Source organism: Sminthopsis crassicaudata, chromosome 4, assembly GCF_048593235.1.
Source record: "Sminthopsis crassicaudata isolate SCR6 chromosome 4, ASM4859323v1, whole genome shotgun sequence".
NCBI classification, from domain to species: domain Eukaryota; kingdom Metazoa; phylum Chordata; class Mammalia; order Dasyuromorphia; family Dasyuridae; genus Sminthopsis; species Sminthopsis crassicaudata.
In genome coordinates, this window is record NC_133620.1 from 141,474,706 (window position 1) to 141,492,350 (window position 17,645).

The 17,645-nt window shown below is 34.8% G+C and overlaps 1 protein-coding gene across 19 annotated transcripts in view; it reads right to left on the reverse strand.

The window, feature by feature from the left end:
* The window catches only part of ESR1 (estrogen receptor 1), a 477,882-nt gene that overhangs the window by 44,932 nt on the left and 415,305 nt on the right, over positions 1–17,645 (reverse strand). For all 19 annotated transcript variants that reach the window (XM_074309534.1, XM_074309528.1, XM_074309533.1 and 16 more), the window contains one exon: positions 1,592–1,725. In XM_074309534.1, the coding sequence (XP_074165635.1) occupies positions 1,592–1,725 (134 nt within the window). The remainder of the gene's footprint in view (positions 1–1,591; positions 1,726–17,645) is intronic.

Here is a 17,645-nt window from a genome sequence, read left to right on the forward strand (position 1 = left end):
ATTATTTCCTGGATAAAGGGGGAGGAAGGGAAGAGAAAACCCAGCACTTAAAAAAAAAAAAAACTGCTTTCACTGAAGTTAGATTGCCCACTCAGAACCTATCAGGATTTGCCAGGCTCTCCATCTAAGAAGAAGCAGGTTCAAGACCTGGCACTGTCTAGCCGAATGGCACTGCTCCCAGAACTCTCATCCCACTAAAAAGCAATTGTGGGTTCTGGCCCTTTACTATGCAGGACAAGTGATCAAAATGAAAAGCACAATATATGTGAGTGGAACCAGAAACTTGAATCAAGTGGTAATCACTTCCTTAGTATAGACTAGCTTTTTTTTTTTTTTTTTTTTTTTACCCATGTAACTTTGGTCCAGTATTTCCTGCCTCAGCTAAGGTAATAAGACAGATTTCCATTTATCAGTTGATAAGTGAATGTGATTGCCATGATAACCATTGAGTAATGTAAGCTACTAGCATTGGCAGTGAGGAAAAATGAAAAATCATTTGCTTTCATTCTCAGGAGAGATGGGAATGGATTGTTATTGATCAGATAAATATAAAATATGAAAATAGATGTCAAATTGGAGAGAGCTAGAATTATATTCTCTACGGCTTTATGAATGGGACCCATACCAGATACATAACCTTTGATAAATAGGGCAAAAATTAATTGATTCAGGACTGAGGGAATGCAAAGCAAAATATTATTGAGGTATTCAACATGAGGATGGGATGCATGCATAACCAATGGGGGTTGGTGTTTTTTTTTATTACACTTTGTGACTAATAGTTAATTTTTATGTTCTAGAAGCTGTCATTCTTTTTAGTGCTTACATCCAAAGATTAGGATTTGGGAGGAACCTGGACACTAATTTGGGCTGAGCTGTAGATTCCATCTGTGTGACCTAGAATGACTCTTTATATATCAACCAGGCCCAGCATTAAAAAAAAAAAAACAAAAAAAGAAAGAAAAGAAAAGAAAAAAGGAAAAAAAAGAAGAAGAAAAAAAAACAGATGTAGCTCTTAGCTAAGCTTTCTAAAATGAATAAATAGGAGGGGCTATGGAATTAGAATCCATAAACATAATGAAAAACACTCCTTTTAGCTGGACCAATTTACTACATTCCAGTGTTTTAGGCTCTGGTTCCTTCTAATGCCCTATTTCTAATCCAGGTATGCTTCTCTTCCTGTCATTTTTGAGAAGAGTGTTGTCACTCTCAAATATGTTCCCTTCTTTATGACTGAGAGCTTGCAATGATCTGTCATTTCTAATGGGATCATCAATTTTATACTTTGCAAAAGTATATGTGACATGTAGCCATAAAAACATTTGTTGATGGTTGAAAAAGGCAGTGATATTTCTGACAAAAAGGAATCTGTTTTCTTTGATACTTCAATACCTATTTGACTCCTTGAATATAATCAGTACAACTTCAATTTCTTTGAGTCAATCCAGATAAGAAGTAGTTGAATTATTTATTTATTTATTTATACCACTTCTCCCTTCAAATAGTTGTGCTATGTCTGGATAAAAAATGTAACAAAGAGGTTTGTTATCCTGAAACTTGACATTTTCTATTTCACATGTCATCAACTCACCAGAATTAAGCAAGATGATGGACTTGAGGCACACAAACTCTTCACCCTGGAGATTCATCATTCGAAAGCGAGAAGATGTAGCCAGCAACATGTCAAAGATCTCCACCATACCTTCCACACATTTTCCCTGGTTCCTATGAAAACAAAAATAGAGTTAAAGGGTGGGTTCCTAATCATAATTCAACTATGGGAATCTGTGATCCAGTTTTTCTCTTAGTTTAAGTGAAAGATCATTTGAGTATAGGATGGTAAAGGACAAAAAACTTCTCATCATAAAAAATTATTTTCAAATATTAGGGAAAAAGTAATGTAGGAGAGATTATAAAAGATATAAATTACAGCAACCCTTATTTGAATTGGGGACCTTATCTAAACGCAATAGGAAACTACACACAGTGGAATTAATTATATATAATTATATTATGTATACATATATGTATAATATAATTAATTATATTAATTATATAGGTAACTAAAAATCAGCTCTACTATTTGCAGCCTAGATAAAATAACATATTGGTTCTATTTTGTGTCAGTCAGCTGTGAGTGCATATACGACATTTTGAAAGACTTGCTCTTCTCCATTTTCCTCATGCTGCTCTCAAAGTACAAGAGGAAAAAGAAATTTCTCTATATATTAGCAGTACTCTTTTGTGACTTAGCACCAATACCATAGGCACCATGCATTCACACACAGTCTTAGAGATGGAAATAAGGACTTTTTTTTCTTATATCAGAATGTAAGAGGCAATTAAGTGCAACCTTTCATTTCAAAGAGGAGTAAACTAGAAGAGATATTAAGTGATTTATCCAGCATATATAACTAGTAAATATCTTGTTCAATACATAGATAATAAGTTGTAAGAACAAGCAAGTTGTATTATCATGAGTAAGAAAAGTCAAGTCAACAAGTATTTATTAAGTGCCTGCCACATGCCAAGCATTGTACTAAGTCTGGTGGATTCAAAGACAGTCTGTCTTCTCAAAGAACATAAGTCGAATGGAGAAAATAACAAAAATGTCTAAGTGCAAAAAAGGACATAAATAGAATTAATTGGAGATAAATTTAGAGAGAAGGCATGAGCATTAAGGGGGATGAGGAAAGTTTTCATACAGGAGAGGAGATTTTATCTGGAACCTAAAAGAAGGAAGAGAATCCAGGAGATAGAGATGAGAGAAGAGAATGGAATGAGGGATAGTCAGCGAAATAGGCAAGAATGAGGAGAATGAAGTATGTCTTATATAAGACACATCAAGGAGCACAGTATCATTAGATCACAGAGAGCATGAAGGATAATGCAGTGTAAGAAGACCGGGAAGGAAGTAAGAAAGAATTTGAAAGCCAAATAGAAAATTTTATATTTCATCCTATAGGTAATAGGAAGCCACTGAAGTTTTCTGGGATGGACATTGGGGGATGACAAATTTGTGATTTAGCAAGATTTATTTGACCTGAGTGGAAGATGGAGGACAGAAAGATGAAACTTAAGGCAGGCAGGCTAAGCAGAATGTATGAGTGACAAGGGTTGTCAGCTAGGTCTTAGCAGTATCAGAGAAGGGAGACAAGAAATATACAAAACATATCATGAAGACAGAATTGACAGTACTTGACAACAGACTAGAGTGTAAGGAAATGTTATGGGACAGAACTTGAGACAAGGTGCTAAGTAAGTGGAATTGAGGAGACAATGTTTAAATCCAGTATAGCCTTGATTTAATCCTATAACAAATAATGGTTTCCTAGTAATATAATGATTGGTGTATACTCAGTGTGGAACATATAAGGAGATGCTCTCAGGGCCAGAAAGGACAAGGGCACTAGAAGCTCTTGGAGGCGGAGACAGATTCATTCCATCTTCCACCTTTGTTGTGGCTGGAGGCTGAAGCAGAAACCTTTGGAGTCCAGGAGATTCAGAAGCCAGAGAAAGCAGGCCTCTCAGAACTAAGGAGAGAGATAGGCCTTCCTCCATAAAAACTAGTCGAGCCCCAAGTGAAGGAGATAAGACTTTGAAGGAGACAATAAAGGATTTGGACTTCAATACCTGGCTACATTTGGGGTGATTACTGAATTGAAACTAAGGCTACCTCCAGAGATCCTAAGAAAACCTCAACAGAGAAGATATTACATTTTAGAGAAGAATATTTACAAAGAAAGGACTGTGAAAAAGAGTAAGGAATGGAAAATGACACGGAGGTTGCAAGCCTGTGTGACTAGCAGAATTTAGTACCCTCAATAGCACTAGGGAAGTTGGAAAGAGAGAATGACGAGGGGAAAGAGAGTGAGGTCAGTTTTGTTCATGCTGATTTTAAGATGTTTGTGGAACACAGTTTGTTCATCACCAATAAGTGATGAAAATGCAAGACTAGAAGTTAGGTGAGAGATTAGGGATGGATAAGTGGATTTTGGAATGGTTAGCATAGTAGACACTAGTAGAAAGAAAAAGGTTTAAGACACTTGAGAAAATAGAGCTGATGGAATGGGTAATCTTCAGGAGAAGAAAGGACATGTTTGCATGTAAGAGTTTGCATTGACAAAGAGTGCTGGAACTCTGTCTTCCCAGAAATCAGCGGGAGTCAGGATAATCAAAAGTCTTTATTCTTGGTCTGGAGGTCTAGACAGGGGTTAGATCTAGCAATCTCCACACCTCCTTCCTCTCTCTCCACTACCAGGAGAATGCCTCAATTTCCTTCTCCTACTCCACCAATACATGTCACTTCCTCTCCTTTGTCCACACCCTCGATCCAGCCACTACCGAATATTGGGGAGGGTCATCCTTCAAACATATTAATAGAGAATTGTCCAATTGGCAATTAGTCTCACATGCTCCATTATCCAAGTGCATTTGCTCAGTTCTAGCCCTTTACAAAAAAGGATGACCTTTCTCATATAAGACAGGTACAAAAGATGAAATAGAAACAGAAGATATCTGAAAAATGTGGGAAAGGAGAAGAAGGAGCTCTCGGTAAATGGTTGGAGTTTTTTCAGTAAAATATGAAATGAGAATAGGCAGAGTAGAGAAAACCATAGGAGGTTTGAGGATAGATGTAAAAGATTTTTTAAGACATCTATGGAGAATGGAATAATGAATTAATTAGGGAGGCAGAAAAAGATTGCCTCAGTTTCCCCAGGAACCTGAGATTATAAGTTGCTGGTCTGCTTTAGTAAAAAAAAAAAAAAAAAAAAAAAAATTCCACCTTGAGTGAGAGTGAAATTACTGATTTGGCTCCCCCAAAATACAGAAACATTAAAAACTAGGAGTCATACAAAAAATAAGATATTGATTTTTAAACCACAGCTGATCAAAAATGTCTACAGTTTAAGAAAAAAGAATTGTAATGGGAAGCTCTAGTTTATTTCTCAAGCCTATGTCTAGATGTCTTGAACCAGTGATCTCATTTTTACTTCTAATTTTTAAAATTTAGATTTTTTTAAAGAAATATTTTTTTTCAGTAACTTAATACAGTTTCTTGCCTAAAATTGCTTGAAAATTTTCTTAATTGCATTTTGCCTTGCCTATAATGCATGCATTAAAGGGAGAGGAAATCTCTGAGGAACATATAAACTGAGCAGTGTGAGCAAATATCCAATAGTTGGTCACTCAGTACAGATGATCATTTTGAGTAGTGAGGTGGCCTTTTGTGTTGAAAGAGCACACAACAAATTTGGTTTTTTTTAAGTAGCAATTTTTCTTTCTAGTGAAAAAAATAAACAAGGATGGAGAAAATGTTTGGAGAATAAAGCTTTAAAAATAACAACTCATAGCCAAAATAGAGAAATGTTCCTTTCTCAGTATAAAGTCTCTGTTTACTTAACAGACTGTACACCGGCAGGGGAGGAAGTTTAAGTGTGGGAGGAAGCCATCATTCACCTGCTGTGAGCAAAAGTTCAGTTTAGAAACTGAGAAAGTAGTATCTTAATAACCATCCTTTCTTCTGATCCCTTTTGGATATTCTGCCATTTTTCTCATGAGAAGTCATTTCTTTCATTTTCTTCTATTAAGCTGGTTTTCTCAAGTCTTCCTTTTTATTTTTCATAGGCTCTATTTCTAAGAAGATGTGGTATATGTTAAGTACCCAAAGTATGAAGAAAGCTTTTGAAATAGATCAAAAGGCAAGTACTCTGTGCCCTGGATGCTGTTTTCACACTATAATGTCTATATTCTGGGCTCTAGCCTCATCCCTTGTTCTACTGTCCTCATGTATTTCAATGAACTCAAAAACTACTTCTTAAATACCTGCCATCTGCTCTGTATCTGTGGTAGAGGCTTGGGAAACAAAGGTAAAAAACAGAAATCCTTTTCTTCAGAGATCTTACAATCTAATGAAATGGTAGGGGAGGTTATGCTCTTAGATTTCGAATTAGAATTTGACAAGTGTGTAGAGAGATCAAAAAAGAGGAATGAGAGATGGAGAAGGGGGAGTCACTTCTATTTGGTGGGGTCATCAGACTGGAATGGAACTGAAATTCCATATATGCCAACTCTCTCAGTTTATAGATGAGGAAATTAGACCCAGAGATTGACTTGCCAAAAGTCATGTTAGTCAATACCAGCTGAACCAGGACTTGAACCCAAGGGGTCCTCTGGTCCTTTTGGTCTAATCTTATTCACTATAGTGCAATATATAGTATACTTGACCAAGGAAGATGCCATCCACCTCCAGAAGAAGAGCTGACAAATAGAATTATGTATAGTATGGCTTTGCATTCTGCAAATATACATATATACACACATATATATTCACATATATAATATATATGGAAGATAAAAGTGTACATATATACAAATATGTGTATGTGTTTGTGTTTAATGGTAGCCTTCTCTAGGGCAGAGTGGGGAAGGAGAAAAAATTTAAATTACACAGCAAAAAACAAAAATAAAACTTAGAAGGAAAAGGAGAAAAGCTGGATATCTTTGAAAACAGTGTGTAGTATTTATTATATAGGTTTTCAAAGAAAATAGTAAACAGTTTTAAATTCAAATTTACTATTTTATATTGAATCTTTTTATGTTCTGCTCTGTACATGGATCTGTTTTTCCTTTTATTGTTTTGTACTTGTTTAAAATGAATTAAAAATTAAAAACAAAATAAGTATACCTGACCCCGTATGTGGTGCTTTGGAGCGATAATTTGTTAAATTGTCACTATAGTTTGAAAGCAGCTGTGTGGTACAACAGATAGAGTTCTAGACATAAGAGTCTAGAAGATTTGAGTTTAAATGTGACTTCAGACACTTACTAATTATGTCACTCAGGGCAAGTTATTTAACTTCTGTTTGCCTCAGTTTCTTCAATTCTAAAATGGAGATAATAATAGCATCTACCTTGTAGGGTTTGTTATGAGGATCAAATGAGATGATTTAACACAATGCATGGCACATAAGTACTATATGTTAGATGTTATTAGTGATAATAGACAAATCTACTTCTTAAAATTATACCAACTATATCACTAGGCAAAGTTCAAAATCAGTCTAAAGATCCAACCAACTAAATCCTTCTCTTCTCTCCAAGATTTTTTCCTTCCAAAAAGGATTTACTCTACAGATCCAGGTAATATCAGTGTTCAACCATGGCTGAATCAAGTGGTTCCACTGCATAGTGCCTGCAGACCTTCTTCATCATCCCTGAGGATCCCTAAGAATCAATAAAATTGATATTTGAGCTGATTAATAGTTAAAGAGTAACTAACTTAAGTCTTATAACATGCCATACACCTTTGGAAATCTTAATAAATACTTATCTGTTTGACATAGTAAAATCATGTACCTCTCCTGAGGTACACAGGAAAAAATGTTATAGCAGTCAGAACTTCCTTTTTTGTGTCTGAAAATTCACTGATTTAGTATCCAATCTCCATCCCAAAATTCAAATAGGAATAGTCTTTAATAGGGTATTAGATTAAATGATTTAATCAAGAACTTTGGAAAGGACGCAATTACTGAGGAGCTTGAGATAATACTAGTTCTGTCTCAACTTAGGAGATACTTCTGAGGCTGTGAAACACATGGAGATCAGAAAAACAGGATTTATTTTTAAAGAAAACACAGTTTCAGTCATAGATCAGAAGAACAGAGGTTTACCAAGCAGCCCCAGCCTCTAGCTCCTACTGTGAGACGTGACAGTCTGGAATGATTAACTCGTCCAAGTATTTTATCAGTCTGGTTTTCAGAGACTCTCCAAATCCCCTTGTGGGGGAATCTTGTTCTACTACTTATCCTCTCAAATGTAGTTAATTTGTTCTTAAGTGAAGATGGAACACCCAAAGAACAGAATTTGAAGGAGCATTCATTATTGGCACATACTAAAAGTTTCTTTTCTACAGAAAGTCAGTTGTCTGTTTTTTTCAGAATCACTCAGGTACCTACTATAAATCTGTATGAGTTATCGAGAGTTCCAGAAAGGGGTTGTGGATGACTCTTGGAAAATTCATTTTACAAAATGATAAATAAGGATGCGAGAGATCAGTTCTTTGTATAAAAGGAATTTGGTAAACAGAATGACAAAAATCAAGAGGCTAACAAAAGGAGTATGTATACCTTTACATAATCTGGATAGAAAAAAGTATTGCAAAAATTTGTAGCTATGGTGCTATATAAAAACTATACATTTTGAGGGGCTCCAGCTCTTAACAAACCCGTTTTATCCCTTTCCTCATTTTTACTCCACCACCCAATCACTAACATTAATGTATGTTGGAATCATAAATGGTTGCATGATTAAAATAATTACATATAAAGCTTATTTAATTATAATATTAGCTATGTAAATTTGAGCAAGTTACTTATTCTCTCTAAGCTTCAATTTCTCTATCTCCAAAATGAGGGTTAGAGATGAAATCATTGCTATGTTCAGACCCTGTTCTAGTTTCTTATGCTTCTATTTAGTCAAAAAAGCAAGGGAAAAAAGAAAGCATTGCAAAATAAATCATAGGGTCAAATATATATATGTACATATATATATGTATATATACTTACATATGCATATATCCACATACAAATGTATACATATATATATATATACATATATATATGTATATATATGCATATATCATACACAGACAAAAATACTGGTCAGCAAAGCTTACTTTGTTCTTTGACAGATGAGGAAACTGAGACACAAAGAGTTAAGCCCAGTCACATAACTAGAGTCTCAACCCAACGCTTCCTGACTATAAGTTTAGCCCCCTATTTTCTATATTTTCTATTTACAATTCTCTGTAGTTTAATTACAATGAGAATAATTCTATAATATGATGTATTATTACAGGTTACCAAGTTTAAATATCTGTGGTTTAATGCTAGTCCCAATTTTTTTTCAGTTTGAGCAGTACTTTCATCATAACCCCTCCACTCCTTTGTAAACAATTTCAGACCTTCCTGTGGTTAAGTGATAACACACAATAAGTGCTTAATAAATGCTTATTGATTTTAAATATTTTTAAAAGGATCCTCTGAAGCCAGTCTTTTGTTGACAAGTATCTCAAAACTTAGGCAAACCCATCTCAGATGGCAGACAAATGATAATCCCATATTTCAGGTCTTCCAAAAATGGTGAAATCTACCAGTTTGGCCTCTTCTGACACAGCCATAGAGTATCTGGGGTTACTAACAAAAGAAGAGCTATTGGTGAAGGACTACTGTAGAGAGCCAACTGATTATGAGCTATTTATATGACTTTTTTCTTCTTAACATGATCCTCTTGACTATAGGGAGAGATGGTTTGAGTTTCTGCCTCCTTGATCACTTCACTATCCTCAATGTAGCTAAGCAAACATTGTAGCTGAAAACTTTTGCTATTGAATATTTTTAATCAGTAATTTTAATCAATCCAGAGATGATAAATTTATAAAATTTTCCAATGACACAAAGTTGAAAGAAATAACCAATATGCTGGGTGGCAAAAGCCAGGATATTAAAGGACAGGCTAAACCACAGGTCCAAATGAGATAAAGTGAAATATAATAGGAAGAAATGTAAAGTTTTATACTTATTTGGGTTAAAACAACAGCAATAACTCAGTCTCAGAGGTTTAAAGCTTTTTAATGATCATTGAGTACAACTCCCTCATTTTACTAATGAGGAAACTGAAGCCCAAGGGAGTTTAAGTGACTTGTCCAATATTACATAGTAAGTAGAAGAACTTGGATCCAAAGCCAATTCCTCTAACTCTAAAGTCTCTACCCTTTCTATTGGTCCACACTTTCACAAGTATAATGTAGAGGTAAGTACTGGGAGATATTTCTTTTAAAAGAAAAACCAAGTTTTTCAGTCTTATTCAACAATGTAATCTGGTAGTTGATAAAGCTAAAATGAGTAAGCTGAATTGAAAAAGGTATGATGTCAAGAATGAAAGAAGTGATAATTCTTGCAATAGAAATCATTCTCTGCCCTAGAGAATGATACTCATCTAGAGTATCATAGGTTGTGATCAAGTGCAATGCAGAGTTAATAACTAAGTCAGTTGCTTAGATAAATAAATGGAATTGGATATATTGGGTTCTTCCTTCCCAAACTTAATTTTAAAAGTCTTTTCCTCCAGAAATATTATTCTGAATAATTTTCTAATATTATCAGGGGTTTTGAAGTTTTAGAGAGGTATTGGTAGATGTAACAACCATGAACTTGAGGCTAGAAGATTGTCCAGAAGGATGTAGTCCAGCAACAGAAGTTATTTATTTTCCTTCCATTTCCAATCCTCTCCCATACTGCTGGGTCGTGCCTAACTGCAACAAACCACTAGTGAGAAACAGGTTTGTATAACTCCCACTTTTTCATATTGGGAGAACATAATAGTCAGCATAAATACAAGTGAGGAGTGCAAAGAAAACAATGTAACCAGTAATGTTGCTTGCCCAGTTCAATAAGCCTATTAACAGTATTGAGGTAGGAAAAGGGAGGACAAGATGGAAGGAATTACCCCAAAATCAAAAGCTTTAAGAAATGGCAGAAGTACCATATATAATATATTCTGAGAACACTTATTCTGAAAAAAGGATTAAAAAATCAAGTTATAAGATTCATTTAAAAGGAGGAAATGCAGTCAAGTAGAAATGACTTTTGGTCCATTACTCAGAGGAGATTGACAGTGTTAATGAAACCATCTCTATCTGTACTAAGAATTTGGGGAGTAAATGTACTGAGCAGTTTAGACAGTATTTTAGAAATGTAAAGTTCCCAAAAGGAATATTCCAAGTCAAGGAGACTTTATTGAAGAGCTGGGTAGAGTATACCTATGGGAATAAATGTTTCCTTCCTATCTTGGTTTAGTAACATCATGGAATGTATTAAGGGATAAAGTCTCCCTTTAAATGGACTATTTATATAAGTAATAATATGAATGATGTCCAGTTTGAGTATCTTCTTCAAATGAAAGAACGTATGTTTCCTGAGCAGTGAAAAAAGAAACATTCCTATGAGCAATTCCTCACATTGGGAATATCTGTAAAACCCTAAACACAAAATTGGATTATAGAATTTAAAATTAGATGAGATTTTACAAGTGATGAAGGTTTAACCCCTTCAGATAAAGAATTTGAGACCCAGAGTAGGAAAGCAGCTATCACTGCCACAGTCACCCAGCCAATATGTCAATAGGCAATTTGTCTCCTTGCATTGTACCATACTGCCTTCCAGCTATTCCTTCCAAGTCAAAAATGCATTCCCTTCTCATCCCTCTGTCCCCTGACTTCTCTAGTTTTCTTCAAGTCTCAACCAAAAGCTCACTTTCTACAAAAAATCTTTGTCTGATTTATCATAATGCTAGTACTTCAGTGGGCATATGTGTGCACAAATGTGTATGTACACATGTGTGTGAGTATCTGTATTGCACATATATATGCATGTACATGAATGTATATATATATATATATATATGTATGTATATATGAATTGCAATGCATGTGTGTGCATGTATGTTTCTGGGTGTGGTATATGCATACATGTACTCACATATGTATACATGTCTATATATGCACATGTGTATACAAATATATGCATATATTTTATAATAATATACAATCTATACATATTTGTACATACACCTGTGTGTAGATATAGGCACATATATGTGCACACAACAAATGTTTATCTCCCCAATTAGGCTATGAGTTCCTTGGAAGCAGGAACTGGCTGTTGTTTTGGTTTTTTCCTCTTTCTTTGCTTTATCAGAAATGACACCTATTTTTTTGACTTAGCTTTAACTCTATGAACCTATTTCTTCATCTATAAAATATAGGTACTATCAGCTCAATTTACTTCTCTGGGTAGGAAGGCTCAAATGACATGCTGCATTGAAATAATTCTAATGTTATGAGGAAAAAATGAGATTATAGGCCTCATAACTGGGGAGTATTATTCAATTAGAATATATCTTTATCACTAAGAGAAAAATCTCTGCTTCAGGAACCTCTTTAGCCTAAAAAATGTGTTGAGTCTGGTGGACATTGATTTCCAGGGCATTTTCATGTCTATTTACATTCAATTCCTATTCTAGCACATGAACCCATCCTCTATAAGACATACTACTCATTTCAAAGACACCTTTTTATGCCTCTGTCACTTAACTGCAAATAGTAGCAGCCCTCTGCCCCTCAGGTGTTGCCATGAGCCTTCCTTCTAGCATATGAGTTATAAAGAATGATTCGTGGATAAATCTATTACTAATTCTAGGAGGATTTTTTGCCTTATTTGTTTTCACTACTACAGATGGTTGTAGCAAGAATTACACAGGGAACACTGCTTTGGCCTTGTCTGAAAGAACTTCTGGGTTTTGGATCCAAACACAGGGTCACATGCTGTTAGATTTCCTTCATTGGGCTATAGATCACATTGCAAAACATTTGGAAAAGAGGAGCCACAGTCTAGGGAATTTTTGCTGCTTCTTTTCTCACATCAGGAGAGCAATGGTCAAAAGATCTGGCTAGTCAGGAATGTTTTCAAATACAGGGGGTCTATCTTAACCAATGTTTATTTCCTGTACTTTTTTTCAGCTAAAGTGTCAAGAAAAAGGTTAGAGTTCGATGACATAGCAGCTTCTCCCACAATGTGCAAAACACAAACTTTTCTTGAGTTAGAATCCCTTGCCAAAGATAGAGTAAATTCTGCCACAAGTAATCCTCATTTTTTTTTTAAATTTATATGAGTAAAATTTCAGAGTAGACTCCACCTTTCTATAATTCCCGGGGGGAAGGGGGGATGGACTAATGGCTGAGTGAGAAATTGCTTACAGAATGCTAAACCATCAAAATGCATAGTGCAAAAAAATCATCCAGATGTTTCGAAGTATCTTGATTCTTTACTAGACCTGGTAGGTGAAAGGAGGACAATAATTGAATCTTACTTTTCTTCTCATTGTGCATTTCAAAGACTTAGCTCTACCTTAGTCTTTCTTTCATTGAAAGCATAAATTAATTTTTCCTCTATTGAAAATAAGGTAAATTTTTAAAGGGAACTACTTTACATAAACAAAGAAAACAAAAAGAAAACAATAATTCTCTATGGAGTTCTTATATCCACTTTTTATAAGCCATCTAATAACAAAAGTTAATTAAGCCTTCAGGAGAAAATAGTATTAGTTATTATCAAGAGTGATTCTTACATAGATCCTCAGTTGAAATGAAAAGGAAAGAAACAAAAGTCCTATTTTTTTGTTTCTTAATAATTTTAGATACCAAAATTCATTTTACGTACAAAATCACAGTGAGAGAGAAACAGAGAGACAATATAGAGGCAGAGACAGAGATAATATGCAAAATATGAAAAGGCAGGAGGAGAATGAAGTAAGAGACAAACATGACAAGGAGAGATGGGAGAGGGAAAATAACAGGGGGAAAAACTGGAGAGGAGAGAGGAGCAAGAAAAGAAAGAGGAGGAAAGTGGAAGAGGAGAGGGAAGACAATTATAAAGGGGAGAGGGAATGAGAAAGAAATAGGAGGAGATAAAAAATAAGAGTATGCTTACTCTTAAAATGTAACAATTGCTTTAGAAATGCATGAAGAGAAATAACAAGTAACTTCTTCGTTTTAAATTAATAATATTCAGGATTCTCTAAGGGTAGGGCCAATGTATGCTATTTTCATCTCTTACATTACAACATGTGAATATTAGAAAACCTAGAAATTCTTGTTTTCTTTTTTTTTTTTCCCCAGAAGAATTCCAGTTATCCACGAGGCAATTGGAAACATCTAATCTTTATTATTATTATTAAAGGAGTTGTAAAAGTATTTTTCTTCTAGGCAATAAATATATTAGTTGCTTACTATTGGGATGATTGATTACAGTGCTTGAAAAAGCTTTTAAGGCCTTGAAACCCAATAGGGAATACCAGCTGACACAAGTCCTATGCCAAACCACCCAAATAACTCAAGATAGCAAAGTAGAAATGGAAATAGCATGGGCACAACCTTCCTTCTGTATACCAGGAGTATTTTGCTTTATTTAAGGCTGGAATAAAATCCAATGTATAAGCCATTTTTCATACTGTAGTCAGTTCTTAAGCTATTCCATGAGAAATGACTCAACCAAACATAACTTTACAATTCTTAGCTTGAATTATGGGCCAATCTAGTATTTTTCCCCCTTCTAAATGTGTCATCTTTTTCTATCATTTCCATCACTGTTTCTATGACTCTTACATTAACATCTTCTTTTTTCTAGAAAAAATATTCTTGTTTTTTTACTTTTTCCTACAGCATTTCATACTGTAACTCAATTCAATCCCATTAGGGAAGTATTTTTTTTTAATTTAATTTTTATTTTATTTTATAATTATAACTTTTTTTTGACAGTACATATGCATGGGTAATTTTTTATAACATTATCCCTTGCACTTACTTCTGTTCAGATTTTTTCCCTTCCTCCCTCAACCCCCTCCCCCAGATGGCAGGCAGTCTTATACATGTTAAATATATTACAATATATTCTAGATACGATATATGTGTGTAGAACCGAATTTCTTGTTGCACAGGAAGAATTGGATTCAGAAGGTAAAAATAACAGTTTACACTCATTAGGGAAGTATTTTTTAAGCGCTTATTCTATGAAAAGATATCAGAGAAAGACTCCCTGTTGTCTAGGACTTCATGTTCTACTGAAGGTTTTTTTCTAAACAGTGCAGAGTTGGGTAAAATCCATACAATGGACTGAAAGTGGGAGTGGGGAAATCAGACAAGGAAAACTTGGAGTAGGAGAAAGCACACAAAACTCAGGTTGGGAAGGGAATCAAGAAAAACTTTAGGAGGAGATAGCATGTAACTCCAGCACTTTAAAGCTTGTGAATGGCTTTAAAAAGGTTTAAAAAAATCAATCAACAAACATTTAAGTGTCTACTATGTTTCAGGCACATTGCTACATCCTAAGGATACAAAAGGAAACAGAAAATAATATGCCCTCAAGGAGGTTACAATTTAATGCATAGAAAAATAGCATCATGTATAATAAGGTGAGAAAGGTAGGTTGAATCTGGATTGCTGATGGTCTTAAAATGCCATACTGAGGAGATGACATTCTATCCTAAGGATAATAGGGAGTCATTGATGGTTTTTAAGCAGGAGAATGAGACAGTCACACCTATAAACCAGGAGACTCTTTCTGCCACTTTCAGGTAATCTTCCTACCTTAATTATTACTCAGTAACCTCTCCTTCCTTTAAGATCTATACGATCCATATCTCCCACTCAATCAAAATTTTGGTAGTTGTTGTCTGCAGAGTTCCAGGATACATTCTTTTCCTCAACAAGTTCAGGATCTGACTCACAATCTTTCTCTGCTCCAAAACTTTTCCCTTTCCTACTAGAGAATCTCAATGTATATATAAACATTCTCCTTCCCCCAATATGCTAACTGTGTAGTTCCTCATTGTCAAAAAGATTATTTTATGGAGAACTCACACAGGGTAAGCACTCACAAGTTGGTCAGAAAAAAGCAACAAGGACACTCTCAAGAACTCTTAAGAACTTAATAATTTATTGCATGACATGGGAGACACTGCCCAGCATGACATGCCCTCATCAGAGAAGGTTCTGTGTTGAGCAAAGCAGAATTGAATTAGCCCAAAAGCAACATGAGATGCACAATTAGAAAAGCAACCCCATATGTTCATAGGGACTATTAGTGTCCAACCTGTGTCATATTGGTGTGATCAGCCACAGTCGGACATTCTGTAATTTGACAATAATTTAATGATATCCTTTTGGTCCTCTTAAACAACAAAGGAAAACCAACCGAGTCTTTTACCCTCTCTCAATGACACATGAAGATGGTCTAAATAAACTATGTTCTTGACCTCACCCACAAATGTGCCACTTCATTCAAGAGTTCTGAAATTCTCTTATTTGACCATAATATGTAGGTTTCTCATTTCTCTCTCTGCTTTCTCATAACAAACCCTACTCCATCAACTCTGTAGCTTCAATCCCTTGACATGTCAGTTCTCTCCCAGGTTATTTCCTTTGTTTATTTCATCTTTGTGACCCCGCATAAATTCCCTCTTTCCTTTCTCTTCTCTGATACTATTACCATTCTGATACAAGGCCTCATCACTTTACTCTTAGACTACTACAACAATTTGTTGGTGAGTTTGCCTGCATCAAGAGACCCTATATCCCTCTGCCATTATTACTTTCTTTGTCTGTCACCAATGTCTGGAATGTTCTCCTTCCTCATCTCTGCCTCAAGTGCCATCTAAAATCTTACCTCCTACAGGAAGCATTTCCCAAATCCTTTTAACTCTATCCTCTGTTTATTATTTCCTTTTAATTCTATGTATAGCTCATTTGTATGTATTTACTTGTTTTTTTGTCTCCTTTATTAGGTTGTAAGTTCCTCAGGATCAGGAATCCGTCTTTCTTTGCTTAGTGCAATGCTTGACACATAATATACACTTAGTAAATGCTTTTTAACTTACTGACTTGTTCTTTTTGAGACTCCTTTGTTGCTAAGTGAAGGACTAAATAGGAAAGGAGGAAAATCATGGAGCACAACTAGAAGTGTAATATAATAAATTAAATGAGGTAGGAGAGGACAAGCATTCCTAAATTGGAGACACTTTGTGGTAGCAAGAATTTGGGAGTGTTCAAAGACAGAGAGAATGAATCATGGGATGATGGCACTTGGGTTTGGATTTCTCTTTTGTTGCTGAATAAGTGACCTAGATTAGGACTGTTCATTATTATGGGGATCTCCATTTTGTTGTTACAGAGGAGATCCATGATAGGAAGAGAAATAGTTTTGGATGACCTAAAGCACCTAGACAAATGGAGTCCTATAAATTCTTAATATTGCTGCTTTTTAAAAGAATAACAAGAGGAAATCTAATCTAGGCAAATGAACTTGTTCCATACTGATCCTTCAATGTCTAACAAGTCCACCTCAAGTAAAATTAATTCTGAATTGATTTTTCTTTAATAAATTTATAGCATCTGTAAACCCTCAAATACCATTTCTGATTTCATTAAACAACCATTAGGCCCCAGGAGCTTCCTTGCCACCCAACTTATTATTATTCTTTGTACATTCTACCTTGTTTATACCACTTCTTAAATCCTTGTCTTTATGACCTTTCTACTACTTCAGATAATAGGTTTGCTTACACTAAGTTCCTTCAACTCTTATCCTCCAACTAACACTCTGTTCTACAAATGACTTTGTTCTAAGTGATTTATGACCTTAGAGTTTATATACTAATGAACAGAATTTAAGTAACACACAAATATTTTTGAAACTAAATCCAAAGAACTTACTGTAAACTCACAAGAATTGTAGAAATTTGGAAAAATGAAATTGTTGTGTAAAATACCAAAGGAAAAGAATGCTTTGGTCTAAAATGGATTCAAATAGGATGACATGTGTATGTCAAAGAAAATTATTAAATGAATGTATAAAGGCCTTGAGGATATATAGAAAAAAAAGTAGTAATAATATGATTATAAAAGTATATTACAAATATCCTGGTCTGAGAGGAAAAAAAAAAAGACAAAAAAACAAAACAAACAAAAAAAAAAAACAATGGACTAGGCTGGGCCACCCCAGTTAATGGATAAACCACCCATGCCTCAG